The 23,350-nt window shown below is 35.4% G+C and overlaps 1 protein-coding gene across 1 annotated transcript in view; it reads right to left on the reverse strand.

Annotated features, from left to right (window-relative positions):
- Positions 1 to 18,226: 18,226 nt before the first annotated feature.
- LOC143187503 (uncharacterized) overlaps positions 18,227 to 23,350 on the reverse strand; it is a 124,532-nt gene continuing 119,408 nt past the window's right edge. Inside the window, exon 6 of the mRNA XM_076391716.1 lies at positions 18,227 to 18,604. Coding sequence (XP_076247831.1) covers positions 18,392 to 18,604 — 213 coding nt within the window. The 3' untranslated portion in view covers positions 18,227 to 18,391. The remainder of the gene's footprint in view (positions 18,605 to 23,350) is intronic.

The raw sequence follows: 23,350 nt of genomic DNA on the forward strand, positions 1-23,350 counted from the left end.
GTTAATGTGTCTATACGGTAAATTACGAGTCGAAAGATTTTGAAATCTTGCAGGTATATTAACGAGCAATGTAAGAAAAAAGTCTTAACATATTTCATAGTATCTGTTATGGTTTAATATTTATAAAGCTATAAACATCGAAAATGTTTGCCTTTACCTTTCGTAAACCAAAAGATTGCCGACAGTCAGCTTATCAAGATTAAGTTTACTATCCAAATTAAGTTGACCGTTTACGATACAAATCCCATTGAAGGACTTGTGTCTATGAGGGTCTTAACACATGTTCAGGACCTTTCGAAACAAGCATAACTTTTTCATGCAACCGAATTCTCTAGGTCAACAGATTCTTTCAATGTGTTTGTCTCGTCGTTACACGCGAGCTCTTCATTTCAGAACATAGTACTAACTTCAAGACATTATTATTGCAAAACTAAAACAGATCGGACATTATGTTGTACGACATTTTGTGATCCAATTGAGGTATTCTATTATCCCTTAAAATATTGAAACGTATATATATATTACACCCTATATGTTTTCCGTGACTTTCTCAAATATTTCGCCATCTTTCAACTAATTCTCGAATGCCTCTTTTATAAAAGTTTCTTCGTTCTGTTCAAATACATTTTTGCAACACTTTTAACGTTGTCCATGGTGATCACTTTTTTCCGTTTTAATATTTTTGTAAACTCTTAAATAGGTACTTAATATGTTAGCGCAATGCCTGAGTCGATATGATAGAATTTAGATTTGAATCACGCTTTTCCGTTAGTTCTTCAACTGTAATAACTACCTGGCTACCTCCGACTTTAGTGTACATACTATACCGCATGAGTATCTCACTGTTAATACATATGCGAATTGCATTAGTCTCGTTGTCACTCTAAGAACACTTCACACACATACAGGGTGCCCCAAACTAAGTGCGGGAGCCGGAAATGGGAGATTCCTGGAGTGATTCTAAACAACATTTTCCTTTGCAAAAATGTCCTCCGAAGCTTTGTTAACAAGTTATTAACGAAAAACCCCGACCAATCAGAGAGCACGAATAGCGAGCGCTTGGCCGACCAGCGACAGGTCAGAAGATACGCGGATCGTCTGCTACTCACCGTGCTCGAGGCTTGTACAAGAAACTCAAGACCTTTACATGTTATTGCCAAATTTCTCCTAAAGTATTGGATCAAAAATTATGAAAAAAATTAGGGACACGCTAACTATCGCGACACATATTGTGGAATTTTTTCAGATTTTTAAATTATTAGCCAAGTTGTAGAAAAAAAAAGACAATGTTAGTGTTGATTTCACATAAACTACTGGACAAAAAATTATGAAAAAAATTAGGAACACCTTAGCTATCGCGACAAATGTTGTGGAATTTTCTGATTTTTAAATTAATTAACAAAATTGTAAAACATAAAAAACGAGGTACAAGAAGGATATTGACCAATTTTGTTAGAACTACTGGTGGAAAAATTATAACAGAAAATGCTGCAACATGTTAGCTATCGCGACAAATATTTTGGAATTTTTTCAGATTTTTAAAATAATTAACAAAGTTGTAAAACATAAAAAACGAGGAAAAAGAGTTTCAAAATGCCGATTTAGTAAAGTAATGCTATAGTAAAAAAAATAAAAAGCAGTGTTTTCGTAGTTCCTACGGATTGTACGTTATTTTACTGTATATCAAAACATTGAAAACTCACTGTAGAACTCACCCATTTGGAGAGGAATTCACTTGCTGCTTGAACACTTGCTCTATTAAGTCGTTGTGCCGATCCCGATCATTGGGGGATGATGCCCGGGTAGCGTTGATCGCAGGTACAACAGCACAACAAAACACCTTGCATTTACAACACTACGCGGTAACTAACACTGGTCACTTCACTAAACAAGCACTTGACCTTTTAATGACCGACAATCGACTATTTTGAAACGTTCTGCGGCATTTCGTAAATAAAAACAAGATGTTACACAGTTCGGCGGCGAAATTACGATCGACACTGACGATTTTTTCCGAAGTCTCTTTCCTCGTGCCCTCGCATCCCTCCAGCAGGACTTCTCGGGGTGTAGCTTCGTCAAAATACTCGAATTTGATTTGTTAGCCGACACCAACGAGATTGGATCTTCCTCGGTTACGTTTTTTAGTGGAGGTGGTAGTCTCTTCTTCGGGTCGAAAAAGTCGCAAGAAAATTCATGGGGAAACGTTTACCATGGAAGTCCTTTCGATGCATTCGGACGGATGAAATATGGAATTGCCCGTTGCTAAAACGCCAGTTGGGGAAAGCTTCTGAACGTTAAACATTTGGTCAACGGATGTCTCGCATAGACAGACAACCTCGTCGGTGAGGAGAAAATACGGCAATTGTATTCTCATTCTTTAGTTACTTCAATATCAGAGTCCTGCGACCGGCGTACATTTTATTACGGCACACACACACAGTGATCATCCGATGTTTGTTTCTCTCTTCCCGAATTTTCGTAAACCTTTTCGACCTATAGGGGAGGCTTACCCATGTATTAAAGATTTGCTGGATCTTTTACATGCACGTAAATGCATTTAGGTACATGTAAAATCAGGACCTCCTTTATAAACCACTTGGAAATTAAATTCAATACAATGGCAATACTTTTCTTCTTTCGGAATATTTTCACGAATATCTGTTTATTTTTTCAATTTTGTTTCATAAAAATATTTGAAAAGATAGCAGGGCAAACAATAAGAATAAAATGTACGGTCACTACATGTGGAGCGTGATAAAAAGCAAGCCTCAGTCGCAAGACGCAGACGTCGAAATAGTTAAAGGGATTCGAATACAATTGATGTATTTAACCCCCGATTCAGCGACGAATTAGTCTCTGCCAGACATTCGTTGACCAAATGTTTAAGAGCAAAAGAGTTTTCCTAACTCGCTTTTTAACAACGGGCAATTCCATATTTCATCCGTCCGAATACATCCAAAGGACTTCCATGGTAAGCGTGACGCGACCCTCGCGGCCTTCGGTCTCGGGTACGGGTGGCTGCTTCGATCTAGGCAAGGCAATACCTGTGATCATAAACGGCCACATCTGCGAGACACTCGTTACGGTGTCCTACGCTAATCCGATATGCCTTTCCTTTTCCACGTGAATTTGCTTGTGACTTTTTCGACTCGAAGGAGAGACTACCACCTCCATTAAAAAAAGTAACCGAGGAAGATCCAACCTTGTTGGTGTCAGCTAGCAAATCAAATTCGAGTATTTTGACGAAGCTACACCCCGAGAAGTCGCGCTGGAGGGATGCGAGGGCACGAGGAAAGAGATTTCGGAAAAAATCGTCAGTATCGATCGTAATTTCGCCGCCGAACTGTGTAACATCTTGTTTTTATATACGGAATGCCGCAGAACAGTTCAAAGTAATCGGTTGTCGGTCATTAAAAGGTCAAGTGCTCGTTTAGTGACGTGATTATTGTTAGTGCCCGCATAGTATTGTAAATGCAAGGTCTCTTCTTGTGGTCTTGGATGCCTGCGATCAGCGCTACCTGGGCATCAACCCCCAATGATCGGGATCGCCACAACGACCTAATGAAGTGAGTGTTCAAGCAGCAGGTGAAGTCCTCTCCGAATGAGTGAGTTTTACTGATAGTAATTACTCGTCTTACTAGAGTCATATTATTAATCTCAATTTACTTAAACATGTTTTGCCTTGGTCTGTCATAATTAAAAAAATAAAAATCAATGTTTCCGTACTGTTTACCGAATACAGCAACTAATACGTCCAATTTTCGTTCATTCATTATGAAATAAGTATTATTGTACAGTTTTCAATGTTTTAATACACAATAAAATAACGTATAATCCGTAAGAACTACGAAAACATTGCTTTTTATTTTTTTTACTATGGCATTCCTTTACTACATCGGCATTTTAAAAGTCTTTCTTCTTATTTTTTATTTTTTACAAATTGGATAATTAATTTAAAAATCTGAAAAAATTCTATAATATATGTCTCAATAGCTAACGTGGTCTTAATTTTTTTCATAATTTTTCATCCAATAGTTTAGGAGAAATTGAGCATTGTCGTATACATTTTGAGTTTCTTGTACAAGCCTCGAGCACGGTGAATAGCAGACGCTTCGCGTAGCTTGTGCCCTGTCGCTGGTCGGCCGAGCGCTCGCTATTCGCGCTGTCTGATTGGTCGGGGTTTTTCGTTAATAACTCGTTAACAAAGCTTCGGAGGATATTTTTGCAAAGGAAAATGTTGTTTAGCATTACCTCAGGAATCTCCCATTTCCTGCTCCTGCACTTAGTTTGGGACACCCTGTATAATTCTTCGAATAGTCAAAAGGCGCGGTCAACAACTTATTACAATGTATATATCTTAATGGTATGCACCCCGTTTTAAAATTATACTCCAAATATTAATGCATTATTATCGCAAAACGGATAAAAGTACTATATTCTATCATAAACATTTCCTGTGCCATTCACGCTCTCCTACAACCCCTTAAAAAATTTAAATATGTACAGTAGTGCACGTTTAAATTCCAATTGATATGTTTCGCCTAAATTTAAATGAGCGGTACTCATAATCTCGAGATTCAGTTTAAGTCAAATAAATATATTGAAACCTACTCGATCTCGAACATTTTCCTGCAACAAAATCTTGACCTGTTACGCTATTGGATTTTAAACGTGATCTAATGTATTTGTTACATTCTGTATTATAATTGCTTTTAAAATTATGGTTAAATGAACAATCAATGTCCATAGTAGTAATTAAGGATCTATGTCTATGCATTCTTGAGCAGACTCGTAGCTAAATAATATACTGACATTAAACAGCTCTTCTCATTCTGCTTAGTCAGGATAAGATTTGTGAGGTCTGTTAAGTTTACGTGGTCGACCTGTATATAGATGTTTGCGTCAGTTGCGTCCATAAATATTTATGGAAAGATATATTGTAAATTTCAAAGAGATTTCGAGATATTAAAATTTAAGTTCGATTTCGTGATATTTCTTTTCCATTAATTTTTCTTGATACATTAATTTAACATATGTACACTTGGACAAAAGGACTGCATACGTGTGCTACTTTTAATTTTTCACGTTACAATTATGATTAGAGGTGAGACAATTGATATAAATATCGATAAATATTGATAATATCGGAATGATATTGATAATTCGATAAGATATCGTTAAAGCAAATAGACGCAAGAGAAGCTGGGATTATCGTTAAAACAAAAAGATAATAAAACAAACAAAATATAAGATCAAAACTTAATAATAAAAATATAACAATTAATTATTCTTTAAAATCACTCTCTGTTTAATCGCTGTCTTTGTAAAACTCTAATATTGACTCGCTTGTTGCTTTTTCAAGACTAATTCTACAGCTTTGATTTCATTCTTAGATATAGATAAACATTCAGTTAGGGTGATTCAGTTCCTCAATATACAACTGGCAATGAACAACATAAACAATATTTTGATAATGGATACAAATGCCAGCGTATGAATTAATAGGACAGTGAAAAAGGTGCAATTTTGACTACAGAACAAAGCTACATTAATAAAGTATGAATAAATTTAAAAAATGTATATATGTGTATATATACATATATGCATACACATTTCTCGAATATATACATGAACGATAAATTCGTTTTACTAAATTAGTAAATACAATATATAAGATATATAAATTCGTTTGCGATTTGTTTTACTTCAGTTAATAGAATGCTCTCTATTCGTTTTATTGGTACCTTAACAATATTATTGATATATAAAGTATCGATAATCAATAATCCCTACTCTAATTATGGTACCGCAAAAGCTGTAAGCTGTAAGCGATAAGTAAGTATTGCGTCGTACGACTATACAGGGTATAACAAAAATGTCGCAGTTCCTTAAAAGGGGTGATTTAGGGGGTGATTTGAAACAACTTTTTCCTTAGCGAAAATGTAAGATGAGGCTTCGTTAACGAGTTATTAACGAAAAACACCGGCCAATGAGAGCGCGAGTTTGCCGCCCGAGCGACCGCGGTAGCGTTGGGTACGCGCGCTAGATGCTACAGTTGTACTCCGAACAAGAAAGTCGTCATACATCGAAGAAAATAGCATTAGTATGAAAACTGAAAGCGACATAATAAATAACACCGAGTCCTTTTTTTGTTTATCACTTGAAATGAATAATTACTTAAAATCGAGGAAAACTACGTGCAACGTAAAAATACGAATATGTAAATCTCTTATTCGCATAACGTATAAACGAAAAAGCAATACAACGAAAAATAAAGGAAGAAGAGAACAAACTTCACCTGTAGTTTGTAAACCTGCGTCACTGGGTCACTGTACCGATCCTGGTCATCGACCGTCGAAATGGTTTATGCTAGGGCACGCGTTTAGGTAATTTATGGCTTTATTGCTTTGGTTTCGAAGGAGACATGATCTCGGAGTGTCCGAACAAAGAAGGTCTGAGGTGCTTAAACTACGTGGGGGGTACAAGGAGCTTCTTTGGAAAAATTCTACCCTGCCATAAACCATTCCAGAGGTCGATGACCAGTATCGATACAGTGACCCAGTGACACAGATTTACAAACTACAGATGAATTGCATTTAATTCATTAATGATTATTATTTTTTAAATCTAACGCAGACTACTTTCAACGTTTCTATCTTCAACGTTAATTCTCCAATTCTCCGTTCATTTCTTTTGTTGCATTGCTTTTTCGTTTATACGTTATGCAAATATTTTCATACTAATGCTTTTCCTTCGACGCATGTCGACTTTCTTGTTCGGAGTACAACCGTAGCGCCCAGCGCGTACCCAACGCTACCGCGGTCGCTCGGGCGGCAAACTCGCGCTCTCATTGGCCGGTGTTTTTCGTTAATAACTCGTTAACGAAGCCTCATCTTACATTTTCGCTAAGGAAAAAGTTGTTTCAAATCACCCCCTGAATCACCCCTTTTAAGGAACTGCGACATTTTTGTTACACCCTGTATACTTAGTGGTAGTATGTAATTTAGTTTAACACACTTCCAATAGATTGCCAGAAAACAAATATAAATACAGATATAGATAAAGATAAAATGACAGTACATTTACTTTAAAAATGCCATAAATGAAAGAATTTACTAGTTTTGTTTAAACTTGAATGTCTCATTAAGCCTCCTCCATTTTTATAGCAGAAATCTTCATTTTTTTCGTTAAGATTTATATGACAAAAATGTACATGTTGTAAACTGTAGACGCATTTAAAGTAGTATGAAGATTATAACTTTTGTTTTCACAACAGATTCCTATAATTCTACTCATAATTAATTCACGTGAGGAAACTGATTTGAGAGAAGTCTTTATTCCACGTTATGCGTTACAAATTGACACAAATACGTTTCACAAACCGACTTATTTAAGTAATATATGTATGTTGTATATAAAGCTATACAGTATGTATTCATATATACTCGTTAGAAAGTCACGGCACAGTACAAACAAATGTAATTGTTAAATTACACTGGTAAGTTTCTGAGGTTAATTTATTCGCTGACAGTTCGTCTTTATCGTCTCAAACATTAAAGCGAAATATAAGCAAAGTAACTTCCAGAAATGAGGAATATAGTGACAAAGTTATTACGATATTTTAATAATATTTAGTATATCAGAAGATTATAACGAGAAAAAATTGTATAGGTATTCATATTATACAGAATGAATTATCAACTGCAATTTCAGTTCATAATGTATTTTTTATTCACTTGAATTTTGGTCTGCGTTTATTACATTATTTGTCGTAATTACTAACATTTTTCTGAATATTATATCGTATCATTGAGGAAGTATGTACAACATTTAGAATAATAGATGAACAAAATTTATTCGAACAAAGTAAAGAGATACGAAGATGTTTTTCACTACATCGGATAACAAAGATTGAAGTTATAGGGTATTCTATTTCTGCGTCCGTCTCTGTTTTTATGCTTTCGGATTAAAATTATTTATAACACAAGAGCTTTTATTAAATGTGTAATACTTTTTTGTAGTCCTACATGTTGAAGTTTTTTTTATAAGTGATTTTAATTTGAAAGCACAGAAACAAGGACAAGTACCCTACTGTTTGGACGAATTCTACGAAAGATGAAGTATGATGTGTTGAGTAATCCTTATTATCAATAGAGTCAAGAAGTTCAAGACTGTATACGGTATTTGGGAGGCTTCTTTATAAATGCAATATAAAAGCTGTTCTACAGCTGACCGTATAAAGTTCGCTAGTGTGCCCTATATGTAGAAATATACACTTAAAATATCGTACAGCAAAGAGTTTATAAATGCTTTATTAAAATGTTGACCTTAATATCATACAAGTGACCGTCCTGAGTAACTCTCAGAATGTTATTTTAGTCATTCGTTGCTCGTCGATTGCTAAATGGTTTTTACCAAACGAAATTGGAAAGATATTGCATTTAATAAAACATGACGAATGAATGAAATTGTTACAACATACTATTATAGTACCCAATCTAACCATGATCTATCTCAGATTTGATTTAGGCCAAGGAGTCGATACTGAAAGAATTACGATTACAGTCACGGGTCAGGTCAGAGAGTCGGCCAAAATAACACGACGGGTCGCTCTCGGGATTATTCAGAAGCTTGACCGGTTACGGGTTTCGTCTCAACCGTATCTTCTGACCAAAAGAAACGGTCAAAATGTTTGGACAACCAGAATGCATGAGCGGTTATAGTCGGTCAAAACTCCGATCAAACCTCCGGTCAGGATTCCAGTCAGGACTTCGGTCAGGACTCCGGTCAAATTTTCGGCCAAGACTCCGATTAGATTCTCAACTAACATTGAATTGATTTTGTCAGCTGACATTCTTCAAAGATAGAAATTCGCTCAACCAGAATTTACGACCAGAGTTCAGCTCTATCTAATTGTATTATGATTACGTCTGTGATCGATTATTAAAGTAATCATGGTAATTGTAATCATTCACCGCTTAAGTATTATTGAAATAAATCAGTAATTATACATAATTTTTTTAATGTATAATCATAAATGAATAATTTATATTTTATTAAGTGCAGTAAGTACATAATAGAATCTTTGAAATGAGAGTTAGGTCAATTAAAGTTAAATGTAGATATGTAAATTATACTTCTACATAAAAAAATTATTTGTTCATTTAATTATCTAATAAATATGTATTTTCAAACAAATGTTCATAATATAATTATTATTACATATTATAAAGGAACATCCCGAGGTGTGGATCTCCAATTTTTATAAAATTTGACAATTGCATATTTTTAAACGACAAGTACAACTACGTAAACAATCTTTTTAAAACATCTACTTGTTTAAATGATACATTAAAAGTAGTATATCTTCCTTGTTTTTTCAAATAAATGTTGATAGATCTTTTGTATAAGCCGAAATATTAAATACGGCTAAAATAGAACTTTGGATTTTTGCATTGTAACAAAATAAAAACGATTTTTTGATGTTTTATGCGAAATTGAACCATGCAACGAGTAGTTTTGAAAAAATACTTGTATTCTTACATCTTCATCATTCCAATTGGATCACAAAATATCCTATAACATAGGGTCTACTCTGCTTTTGTTTTGCAGTAATGATGTCTCAAAGTTAGTACTATGTTCTGGAACGAAGAGTAATTCGTGTATGTCAACGAGACAAACACATTAAAAGAATCCGTTGACCTAGAGAATTCGGTTGCTTGAAAAAGTTATGCTTGTTTCGAAAGGTCCCGAACATGTGTTAAGACCCTCATAGACACAAGTCCTTCAATTGGATTCGTATCGTAAACGGTCCTTGCTTTGTCGATCACTGGGTCAATCCTGAGCAACTGACTGTCGGCAGTCTTTTAGGTTACAGTGGTTACACTATATTTGTATGTGTTACCTACGTTCTTTTCCACAAGCGTTTTTGATCTTCAAAGGTTTATAAAAATTAAACCGTAAGAGATATAAGAAAATGTATTAAGGCTTTTGTCTTCTATTGCTTCTTAATATATTTGCAAAATTACAAAATCTTCCGACTCGTAGTTTACCGCATAGATATGCTAACTTTATAGCATTATTACTGCAAAATGGAAGCAAATCGGACACTATGTTATGTGACATTTTGTGACCTATTTGAGGTCTCCCACCACCCCTTAAAATATTGAAACGTATACATCTACACTCTGTATATACATCCTCATCAGTTCATACTTCCTATGCCGTTGAGTAAACAAATAATGAAAATCTTCGAACTCGAACTCTACACCCACAATAGACAAGAATAGAAATAGGAATTAAGAAATGTAGAAAGACAGATTTCTTATTTGCTTTCAAATTTTCATGCAAATAACACCAACCGATCCCATGTGTACTCTCGATGAAAATGGTACCAAACACGACACGATTCCGATTATTTATAACAAAGATACATAAAACTTGATTTGTTAAAGGGAAGGTCTTACTCGGCGTACTTCAAACCTTTCTAGAATAAATAACCGGAGTCGTATCGTATTCAATACCATTTTTATCGAGAGAACACAAAAGATTGATTGATGTTACTTGCGTGAAAATCCGACAGCAAATAAAGAACTTGATTTGTTCGACTTCATCTTTCCTGTGTTTTTTATAGCGCCCCGTTGTTTTTGGGTATCGAGCTTGAGCGTGGGCGGCCTAACCCAGCTGTGTTGATTGTAACGTAGGCCCTGCACGATGAGATTTGCCTCGAGACATGCCTCGAGACAAGGTCTTGTGAGACCTACCCTAAGTCTCACGGTCTCACATGAAACGACAGGACATACTCTGGATCTTTTTTTCACATGAGACAAAGAGTATGTCTAATCGCCTCGCATAGGGCCTCCTTAAGGGTCGACTCAAGGCCCAAGTCTTGACCGTGACTGTTTCTCTCGTAACTTTTCAAAACCTCTCGGAATCGGTCTCTTACTAAGCGATCACAGACTCCTGAACCAAATTCAATCGGTTAGCTTTTTCGGTCAACTATTTAACCGCTCACGCTTTTACGATCAGTACTTCGGTTATCTTTCATTACAATTACTGGTCGTTAAGAGGTTATAACCGGTCAAAAATTCCGGACACAACTCCGGTCTCGACTCCTTGGTTTGGACTTCATCGAACCACATCACAAAACATATTCTATTAAAAATGGCATAGTATCTCGAGTGATATTCCTCGCAAGTAACCAGATGAAGTAGTGAAATACACTTCTTCTTTTTGAAAATGTTATGTAATGAAAAACTTTGAATCTATACTTTTTAGTAGAATGCATCGAACTCTCACTTTAAATGTTGTATACAGTCCTGAAGGTGGTTTTGAATTTTTAGCATAACGTATAAAATTTAGTTACGTACAAAACGTTAAATATTTAGTGCAAAAGTTAATCTTTCAGTTTCAGGCAGTCTTTCAACTGTCAGGCACTGTACCATGTTATCGCCGAGAGACTTCATTCTTATTTTCACTTCTTGTATTGTAATTGATGTGGTTAGTTTGAGGGACTGACCATAAAGGAGAGGGTAAATTATAATCATAAGCTCCATGACAGTGATCAACTTGAGTTATATCTAAACTAAAAGCTTTAGAAAAAAAATGCTGAATAGATTGCCCAATTCAAAAAATAATCGATCACTCTTGGAGATAAAACTATATGTCACAATGAATGTAGTCGCATGATAAGCTAAAGAAACAGAAATTACTTTTATCCCTTAAATATTCTAAGATAATATATGTGTGCCAGAAATTTAACAAAGTTACTATAATAAGTGTAAAATAAAATTTTTCTTGAATATGTCTTTCTTGGATTTAATAAAACCATTATAATGACATATAACTGTAAATAACATGAATCAAAACTTAAAAAGTCATGTTTCTTTCGTACAGAGAGCCAAACATGCATAGATTATAATTATGAATTCAAATAATTGCAAAATGTGAATATAAATATTCAATATTCTTAATATATAATGAAGGATCTCATAATGAAATACACAGTATATTTATATTGTACATTTGCGCACAAATAATTTTTCGTAAATTTTTGGTCATATACCTAAAATGCACATGCACATGTAAACATTTGTAATAACACATTATGTAAATGCGTGTATTGTTTGTTTGAATTTCTTCGAAATATACAGATACAATATTGTACAATATCCATATTTATGTTACTATTAAGAAATTCTATCCATATGCTGCTATAGTAACTCAATCATTTGTTAGAGACTGTGTTTCTCGGATCGAAGGTTGTGAATTAACAATTGTTAAAAAAGCAAATCCTTCCGATTAAATGTCGTGCAACATATGCTTAACCAATAAAGCGTTCGGATTAGTGGTTCCTAAGTACATGACGCACAGAAACAGTAGAACCATAAAGGCGAAAGCCGGAATAAGTTAGTAATTGTTCTCCAATTTTCTAAAGAAGATCCCTGGTTGTCAAAGTACATGACCTGAGCTGTTGCTAATTGTCTGATTTGTTATCCATGCTTCTTCCACGAGACATGATATAAGCCCTATTCAGTACGCTTTACACAAGGTGTTCGACATAAGGTGGCGGAGCCGTTAAGAGGAGATTCCTGGGGTGATTTTAAACAACATTTCACTTTGCACAAATGTTCTCTGAACCTTTGTTAACGAGTTATTAACGAAAACCATCGCCGAATCAGAGAGCGCGGATAGCGGGCACCCGGCCGATCAGTAGCAGTGTACAAGCTACGTGTAGCGTTTGCTTTCACTGTGCTCGAGCCGTGTAGAAGAAACTCAATATCTCTACGTTATTGCCCAATTTCTCTTACACTATTAAATGGAAAATTATGAAAAAAATCAGGTACACGTTGAGTATCGTGACACATATTGTGGAACTTTTTCAGATTTTTAAATTAATTATCAACGTTATAAAAAATAAAAAACGATGAAAAAGAGGCTAAAAATATTGATTTAATATTGTACGAAAACCGGATTTATTAACATATTAATTCACTACATAAATATCACTAATACCATTGTATAACATTTTTTTCACATTTTTTAACTTGATGCGTTATAGTAAACAATAATACAATAAAAATAGTACATTATTTTACTGTGTATCTAAACATTGAAAATTATACATAAATACTTATTTTATAAGGAACGGACGAAAATTGGATGTATTAGCTGTTGCAATCGGTAAAAAGTATGGAAACATCGGTTTCTATTTTGTTAATTATAATGGACCAAAGCAAAAAATGTTTAAGTAAACTAAGGTTAATAATACGGCTCCGTGATTCGAGTGTACCGTTTACTAGATGGTGAGTAAGTAGACATGCAATCACCGTGAGTAAACTCACCCATTTGGAGAGGAATTCGCCTGCTGCTTGAACACTTGCTCCACTGTGTCACTATGCCGAACCCGGTCGTTGGGGGATGATGCACGTACAGGTAGCGTACAGCACAGGGTCTGTTGATCGCAGGTATACTACACCGCACGAAGCCACCTTGCATTTATGACACTCTACGGTCACTAACACTGATCACTTCACCACACGAGTACTTGTCCTCTTACGAACAACAACCGCGGAACGCACCGAATTAAAAACCTCACGGTCCTGGATTATTTTGGACCGTTTTGCGGCGCAACGTCTGCAATGCCGTGATATTCCGTAAATAAAAACAAGATGTTGCACAGTTCGGCGGTGGAATTACGATCGATACTACCGAGTTTTTCCGAAGTCTCTTTCCTGGTGTCCTCATATCCCTCCAGTACGACCTCTCAGGCTGTAGCATCGTGGAAATACTCGAATTTAATTTGTTAGGTGACACCAACGAGGTTGGGTCTTCCTCGGTTCCTTTTTTTAGTGGAAGTGGTAGCTTCTTCTTCAGGTCGAAAAAGTCGCAAACAAATTCATGGGGGAAAGCAAGGACATACCAGATTAGTGTAGGAGACCATTACGAGTGTCTCACAGATGTGGGCGTTTATGATCACAGGTATTGCCCTGCAATTTCGAAGGAGCCATCTGTACCCAAGACCGAAGGCCGCAAGGGTCGTGTTCTACGAGACACTCGCAACGGTCTCCTACACTAATCCGATATGTCTTTGCTTTCCACCATGAATTTGTTTGCGACCTTTTCGATCTGAAGAAGAGGCTACCACCTCCACTGGAAAAAGGAACAGAGGAAGACCCAACCTCGCTGGTGTCACTTAACAAATCAAATTCGAGTATTTCCACGAAGCTGCACCTCTAGAAGTCGCGTTGGAGGGATGCGAGGGTACGAGGAAAGAGACTTCGGAAAAAATCGTCAGTATCGATCGTAATTTCGCCGCCGAAGTGTGTAACATCTTGTTTTTATTTACGGAATGCCGCAGAACGTTTCAAAGTAATCGGTTGTCGGTCATTAAAAGGTCAAGTGCTCGTTTAGTGAAGTGATCAGTGTTAGTGACCGCGAAGTGTTGTAAATGCGAAGTGTCTTCTTGTGGTCTTGGATACCTGCGATCAGCGCAACCTGGGCATCATCCCCCAATGATCGGGATCGGCACAACGACCTAATGGAGCAAGTGTTCAAGCAGCAGGTAAATTCCTCTCCGAATGAGTGAGTTTTACCGATAGTAATTACTCGTATTACTAGAGTCATATTATTAGTCTCAATTTATTTAAACATGTTTTACCTTGGTCCGTCATAATTAAAAAAATAAAAATCAACACAGTAAAATAACGTATAATTCGTAGGAACTACGAAAACATTGCTTTTTATTTTTTTTTATTATGCCATTACTTTACTAAATCAGCATTTTAAAATTCGTTCTTCTTGTTTTTGATTTTTTACAACTTGCATAATTAATTTAAAAATCTGAAAAAATTCTATAATATATGTCTCAATAGTTAACATGGTCTTAATTTTTTTCATAATTTTTCATCCAATAGTTTAGGAGAAATTAAGCATTGACGTTTACATTTTGAGTTTCTTGTACAAGCCTCGAGCACGGTGAATAGCAGACGCTCCGCGTAGCTTGTGCCCTGTCGCTGGTCGGCCGAGCGCTCGCTATTCGCGCTCTCTGATTGGTCGGGGTTTTTCGTTAATAACTCGTCAACAAAGCTTCGGAGGATATTTTTGCAAAGAAAAATGTTGTTTAGAATCAGCCCAGGAATCTCCCATTTCCGGCTCCCGCACTTAGTTTGGGACACCCTGTATACCGATTCTTGTTGGCATCGGTCGAGCAATCAGGAGCTTTACTAATTTCTATTGGTGCGGGGCTGCTTACATTTTCCGCAGCTAAAAATGGTGGTCAGGGAATTCGCGATCGGTGGAAAAACCCTGACCTAACGGTAAGGAACGCGCGGTGTCCTGCGTTTATTGGGGGCGGTCATAAATGCAACGCAGAGTCGAAAGGTGATCGTTTAGAAAATAATTGCTAGGGCTAAACTTCGGTTCTAAGCCAAAACAGATGTTGTGCTTAACTAAAAAATTGTCCAAATCCTAACATCACTGGAGGTATCGGTCTGATGGTTACGGGTTTTACAATGCTCTTATACGTCTAAAAATTGGTATACTTTCAACAAAGTCCTTAGGACTGAACAACCATGACATTCGAAATTCCAGATTTGTGTCCAACTTAGTGACTACATAGGTCAAGCTATACACATGGTAGTGAATTGAATGTTTCCTCATATTTGTTGTAATTATAAACCTTGTTTTTGGTATTTGCAAAATTATGATTATTCATGCCGTGAACTGAAGCACAACATTCTTTTTCGAATCGAAATTTTCGAAATCTGAATATGTTACATAAATTTGTTTAAACAAATTTTGATTGATTTAAATTTCTTGCAAAAAATGGACACAAATTGTCAATTTTAGGTGTTATGGCTACTCTTCCAATGGGGGACAACCATAGCGCGGCAATCGGTGACCATGCCGCATCCAGTGTTATGTAGAGATCAGTGATTTAGCATTATCCTACAGATGAAGGAATCTGCTTTATCGATTCAGTGATAGAGACTCACTTATTCTTAAGGATAGGAAGAGAAACCTGATCTGTTACATAATCTAATGGTGGGTACAGATTATTTATTCGTCTTCTCTCGAGCACAGCCGCTCATAAAAGTGTCTGAATCCGCTCTTGAGCACATGTCTTCCATAAGCGAGTACAGATTCGAACACCATGAGCACCACGCAAGTGGTGTAGAGTAGTGAGTCCCTTTAAGCTCCCTTTACTCTAGAGTGCTTCGCCTTTGTCACTCGGCAGATGGTTGGGTCTTTCACGTATATTATCTGTACTTTCATAGTATTTGTAGTACGGGAGGATTGTGTTTATTTATTTGACGGCACGATAAACGATACTATGTCTTGAGGATTCTTTTCGGACCGGTTCTGCATTATTGCGTTCAGGAATCAGAGTAGCAATCCAAGTTTTACGTAACTGAGATCTCTCCATAACAGGATGTATGTGTACATAAAAGGAATATGTCATGTATACACTGATTTGCGTTCTTTAATCATGTAAAGGTTTTCGGTATCTTTATTGAAGACATGGTTAAAAAGTGTCTAAAATGTTTTTTACACTCAAATAATTTTTTTAATCTATTGCAAAAATAAGAAATGTGTGAATATAAAGAAAAAAAGAGGGACAGAGGGTGAGAGTGATTATTGCAAATAATACAAAGTAAAGTAATTTTCCCTTTTCTTATTTTCACAATAGTGATAACTAATTTATTTTGAACGCAACAACCATGTGATATTGATTACTTTATAACGTTCAGTAATTTAGATCTAGCCTCCGGTTGAGATAATACTCTCGTGCTCGCAAGTCCCGTTCGTGTCATTAACTGTATTTTAAAATCCTGAACAGGCACTTTTGACACTTGCAAGCAGCCCAGAATACGAAATGAAGAAAGCGATGTTAAGCCCATTCCTGGATTCGTCACACTATTGGTTTTCTTTTCTTTTTTTTCCTCTCCAGTTTGCGCGAGAAGAAGGCATGCATTTTAGAACAGGTCCAGGTAGGCTTAAGAACTATCTTGCTCGAAAACAGGAGAATAATCTGGACCCATCATAATAGCCTTCGAAATAAACACTTAATGTAAATTTCTTACCCAGGGATCCTCTTTTTTAAAAACGCACAGTAGTAAATCTGTCAAGATGCATGTGTATCAACAAAATATCATAAACATGCGAGTTCTATTTGTTAACTTGTAGAATGAATTTCTAGCACGTCTTAGAGAAAATAATGGCAAATACGACATAATTTGGATCATTTTTAACAATATTACATAAAGAATTGGTAACATCTGTCGAATTTGGTACTGTTTTGATTCTGTACTGACAATATACGTGTGTTCCACTCAGTTACAAAATCACGTATTGTATTCTTTTTTAATACTTACTGAAACAAAGTAATACTCATATAAACGTTATATGTATACAGTAAAACGGCAATTATTTAAAGGTCAGTTAACCGAAATACCAGTTATTCAAATGTCGATTAAACGAAATGCTGTTTATTTGAATGCGTTTATCTTTGGATTAATTCAGAAAATTGATGTTTTACCGTAATAATTTTTAACTGTACAAAAAATCAAGACGGGTTTTAAGACAATTAGTTAATGTGAAACGGTTAATGTACAGAAACATATGAATATCGAAGATCATTAGGAAATTCGAACAATAGACTAACTGCATGAGATGCATTCAAGTATAAGTATACCATGCAAACTTAAGTGTTTTCTCGAGTTTACGGAGTCAGAAGCTAGAAAAATGGAGAGGTCATTATCCTCTCTCACCTATGTTTAAATGATTTGTGCTCGCCAAGGATTCTCATGACCACGAACATTTGATGGGTAATAGATTAAACTATGGAACGCCTTCTTAGTACTGGAAAGAAACATAATCTTTAATATCTTTAAAACTATGACTAAATAAACATTTGGCCACAGTGACGAACGCTTGTCATCATTTCTGCGGATAAGGATAGTCAGGAACTTCAAGTTTGCATGATCTACCTATAAATGTACATTGCCTATTCTGACTTTAGTTCTTATAGCTGTTCTGTTATTGGGTGCTTTAAACATGTCATTACAACTTTCTTCATTCTCGACTTACGTTCTGCGTTCCAAGATTCGATCAGTAAAAAGCCAATAAAAAAATACTATTTTTGAATAAAATACTACGGTCGGAGACGTTCGACGATCTTTAATTCGAGGAATACTATGTCTACTAAGTTTCAACTTGACTCACACTTTTCGAAGTAATAGAATAAATAATGACTATATTTATTCAAATGATTTTGTTAAATAATTGTTTAATATAATACGTCCGGGTTTATTTGTGTGTGTATGTAAAATGGAAAATATTTTTTTTATTTCAATAAACGATCTACAGTTCCGAAAAATTTCTGAAATTATCAATAATCCGAAATCGATTTGACAATTTTCTTATTTGGATATCTACCAAGATGTAACATCATATGATTCTTGAGATTGGTCGGCTTACTGAAACCACGGCTACATACGTGGCACCGAAACGGCCAAAGTCCATTATGTACATACATGTGACTTTTAAGATCTCCAGGCGTTGGAAATGATTTGGAGCACTGGGAACACTTATGAGGTTTTTCCTGAAAAATTAATATTGAAATAGTTTTAGACAAATATTTTCCTTAGTCCATAGAAAAAAAAACAAATTTAATGATACTTGAAAAGATAACATAACTCTAAAGGGGGAAGTATTTGCTTATTATTTTAGCATGTAGTAATAGTTACTTTGTCTCCAGTAGAACAAAGTTTAATGTATACTTATTTATTATTATAAATAAATTAATACATTCAATCCTAAAATAAAGTACTTGAAATGTAATTGTATTATATATCTATTTCCTCGAGGTTTCGTTTGAAAATGACTGCTGCCTTAGCTTTTAATTGATAAGAACATGTGCCATATTGCGGTACAAGTTTAACATTTATTCTTAGATCTCTTAGCTATCTGTTGGAGCAGGATAGAATAAACAGTTCACGATTCTTTATATCAAAGCTTTATATCAAGCGGCATAGTAGTACCACGACGCCAAGATTACCGTGTACATTGTTTGGAGCTTTGCGTATGAAAAACTTTAAGCATGTATATCATTGTATCTCATCGCTCAGATCTAATATTCAATGGTATTATCTCAATATAATTTTTGTACGATCTTTCGATTAAGCCTAGTCCCATCAAAATCGGCGCATCTGTTGCTGAGATCTCGTGATGCGATCCAAAAAAGTGCCACTTTTAACGTTCTATTTTCAAGATTATCTTCTTCTAGAATTGAATGTCGGGATGTTCACCACGTAAAGGCGCAGGAGCAACCATACATTATGCGAGGGGTACCTGGCGCGACTGATTACCAATCCTCAACGTTTGAATCTTAAAAATCAAAATTTCGTCATTATTTAATCAACGTTTCTTTAGTATCGGTTGTAAACAATCAATAATGTCTTCAATAATTTACGATACTAATGATATTATTTATCTTATGCAGGCCTCCGCAAAGAATAAGAGTTGTTCTCCTTACTTGTGTACAGGCTTACGGCGCGGCGGTACGATCAGATATGTCAGAGTGGCGACATTACCGACAATATTAAGTAAAAACAGAGGTTTACATACTGACACTTTTCGTCCTTATATGAGATGATTTTAAGCTGGGAATGGGTTCATTTGAAAGAAAAAAGTTCAATGCAGCACAGTCAACTCGCGAAATAACGAAATTCTGCTGATATTTAGTAATATGAGTGTTATAAAGTATAGAAATCTATCATTGACAGCTATAGAAATTTAAGCATTTTTATGTAATTTAGAGTGTTTTGAACGAAATCGCGAGTTGACTGCGCTGCCTTGTACTTTTTTCCATCGAATGAACCCTTTCCCAGTTCAAAATGTTCTTATCTAAGGACGAAAAGTGTCAGGGCGTAAAACCATACCATAGTATTGCTTTTGATTGGACTATCGATAAAACAGAGCAAAAAATGCGACAAATTTAGTTAGGCTTTTGCGAACCAGGCGGCGCCTAATTTGAAAGGCTGCCGATGTGGAATCGGAATCTGTGATACCTAAATTGGCGATGCGAGTTACTGAAAATTTCCCTCTCCACTACACACACTACCTTAGGAGTCGAGTGCACACGAGCTCGGCGCTTCGGGCTACTTCGGACAGCTTCGGAAAGTCAAAAGAGAACGCGAATGTAAAGTGACCCCTACTCTCTCGCTCTTGAAATACTGAAAGAGTACCAATCCTGCCACATGAAACGAAGGCAGAGGTAACACTTTGCAACATATCAAGGAGATAAGTATAGTCACATACATATAAGAATCGTGTACATTTTTCATCGAAGATAAATTCATTAGAAATCGTTTTCGCTGTGCATAAATTTTTAACACAGATTTGATAGCATCGGACTGTAATGTTCTGGTTTCTGTAAGTACAGGGTGTCTGAGAACTCAAACTGAGTTCAAAATTTATTGGAATTTCAATATCATTTTTCAATAGAACAGTTGAATTCCTTTGACATTTTCTATCTTCTCGATTAGTAGAATACAATACAATAAAAAAAATTTGACTTTGGAAAAACTGGTCAAGATCACAATTTTGCGGTCTATTTTTTAAACAGATCTCCATCGATCTACAGGTGTATAATGATACCATGAAACTCATGACATACAAGTACATTGTTACGAATCAAAGATGGATTGTATTTTTATTAACTACTTTAGAGCTTTTAGTGGCTCAGCCTAGTTGCTGGTGGGAACAATGCCCTTCAAGACTTGCGAGCAGACCAAGATATGAAATAAGGAGGGCAATACTAGATACAGGTGAGCCGTATCGCTACGACAGGAGTTACTGAAGTATGTAAAAGAGGTACGTAGATGTATAGGCGATTTCACGCTAACTAATCATATTTCTCTTATAAGTCACAAAAAATTGAATTATCATATTTATTTTCAATATTGTAGATAAATAATTGTGTTTATTTTCAATATTATAGAGAAAGAGCTCACATAATACAAGTGGAAGAACGGCGGCAGGAACCTTGACCGAGGTCATAGCGACGGTTACAGAGGTGGGCACCAAAATATCAGGAGTTTTATTTTTTAAATACAAAATTTTAAGACATGTATTGTTTAGTTATTTCAAAATTTTAAAAATGTATTGTGTAATTATCGTTGTATAGATCGCATCGATGTGGGCAACAATGAATAATATGAATGTAGCGGTATTTAGAATGTAATACGTGTAAAAGTTATACACATACAAATAACATGTGTCGTTTGATAAATACCACTACATTGACACGATTCAGTGCTATATTGAATCACTGAAAATATCCCAGCAATCGGAAACATCGCGCGTGGCTCGTGCCGCTTGCAGGGATTTCAACAGTTGAATATGGCGTTTCAAGAGAGAGTGAGTAAGACTCATATTCGCACTCTCTCTACTCTCCGCAAACGCCCGAAATCAGTCGCAAAGCGTCAAGTTCACGTACACGTGAAGTTGTACACTCACGCTGTATCACGTACACGCTGATATAGTAGTATGTGCAGTAGAAGGGGAAATTTTCTAAGCTGCGTCCCAATTTCGAAATCATAGAAAGGCTCCATCCTGCGTTCATCAGGCAGCTACGTCTCTGTGGGTAATACTGTCACCGACTAGGTAATAATAGACCTAACATCCTATGTATTTTTCTGTCCCTGATTTTTGGGGTGCTAGCACCCGATTAGCAATTTAGTGTCACCGCCAATATTACCGGCGAAGTCTCAAAGCAGATTGCAACGCTACGAGTTTTCGGAATTACAATTAAAATGGAGTAGGGAGGTTATATTATGTAAGAGTAGTAATTAATAACTACATTGCGAATTTCATTCATTTATGCCAAAATATAGAAAATATGAAGGATATAAATGAAGTTGCAATATTTAGAAAATAAGACATACGGTTATTTAAGTTTCATTCCTTTATTAAGTTTCTTGAAAATTTTATATTCGAATAAAAATTCACAGTCTGATATTAACTTTAAAATTGTATTATAAATATATTTGACACAATAACACAGAAGAAAGGAATACAATAAAACAATGCAAAATGCAAAGTACATACAGCTAGGTCAGTAAAGACTTTGTTGAGATTATAAAATTTTGAATTTTATGTATTAGTATAATTAAATATACTACTTACATAAATAATAACTATACTCTACGTATCAGCCGTTGAGATATTAAAGTTTAAAATTTTTTAATGTATTAAGCTATTAAACAGTACAATTTTCTAACGATTTGAACTATTAAACTATAAAAACTTCTTAATGTATATATATTAATGTATATAACTAAAAAAATCATGGTACTAAGAAACAATATTTGTTATATGTTGTAATAGTTGTATAATAACTTACTTTAACTTGCAATCTTTGTAAAGTTTCAAAGTAATGTAACCCCTTAATTATTTTCTGTAAACATAATTTTATGTAAATAGTAATAATAAATCAACATAATAATTATAATATATAAACAAGTTAAATGAGAGCACCTACATACTTGTCCTGTTTATTATTACACAATGTAATTTAACCATGGAAAGAATTTTTCCCAGTCATTCTTTTTACGAGATTTCAAGGTCACTGATATTTTTTAAACGAAATTCTATATTTTTTCTATATTCTTCTAGAGAATATCTATAAAAATATAGTTAATTTTCTTAATACTCGTAACATTTGAATTATTTAATCGCAAGATGACTTACTATAAATAACGCTCTGATCCTTTAAATAGAACTGGAAAAAATCCGTTAGATTATTGTTTACAATAATAAACAATTTTAAAATTTAGATATGGTCCTCTGATTCAATTTGTTTGGATAAATTTGTAAGAAATTGTATTGAAATTTATTTGTGAGAAAAATACGAAGAATAAGAAATATGTTCCTTAGACGACGGTTCTGGGGTAAGTGCCGTGGGGTTCATCACAGTCCTGTTACTAAAGGGCATAGCCTTCCCCCCTCCGTGGCCAGATCCTTTAGGAACACTATTCCCATTCTTTAGCAATACGATGTCGGGCCGCTTGCCTTCTTTAAACACTCGCTCTTCTTCCAAACAGTCACACAACACCCGATAGCTGGGAGGCCAAACGTAGCCATCAACCATCAGTTGCCAACGGGACTGTTTAATCTCATTCACCTTCAACCAGCCACAGGCAGACGTACACCCTATGACCCTATCATAAATCCCTCAAAGACACGTTCTCCTTCGGCTAACCGTCCCAAACTCTCTCTTAAAATACGTTGACGCTAACATATTTAATTATTTAAGTTGGAATTTGTTTTTGATGGTCTTCTTAAT

The sequence above is a fragment of the Calliopsis andreniformis genome, unplaced genomic scaffold (genome assembly GCF_051401765.1).
Source record: "Calliopsis andreniformis isolate RMS-2024a unplaced genomic scaffold, iyCalAndr_principal scaffold0048, whole genome shotgun sequence".
In the NCBI taxonomy this organism is placed as follows: domain Eukaryota; kingdom Metazoa; phylum Arthropoda; class Insecta; order Hymenoptera; family Andrenidae; genus Calliopsis; species Calliopsis andreniformis.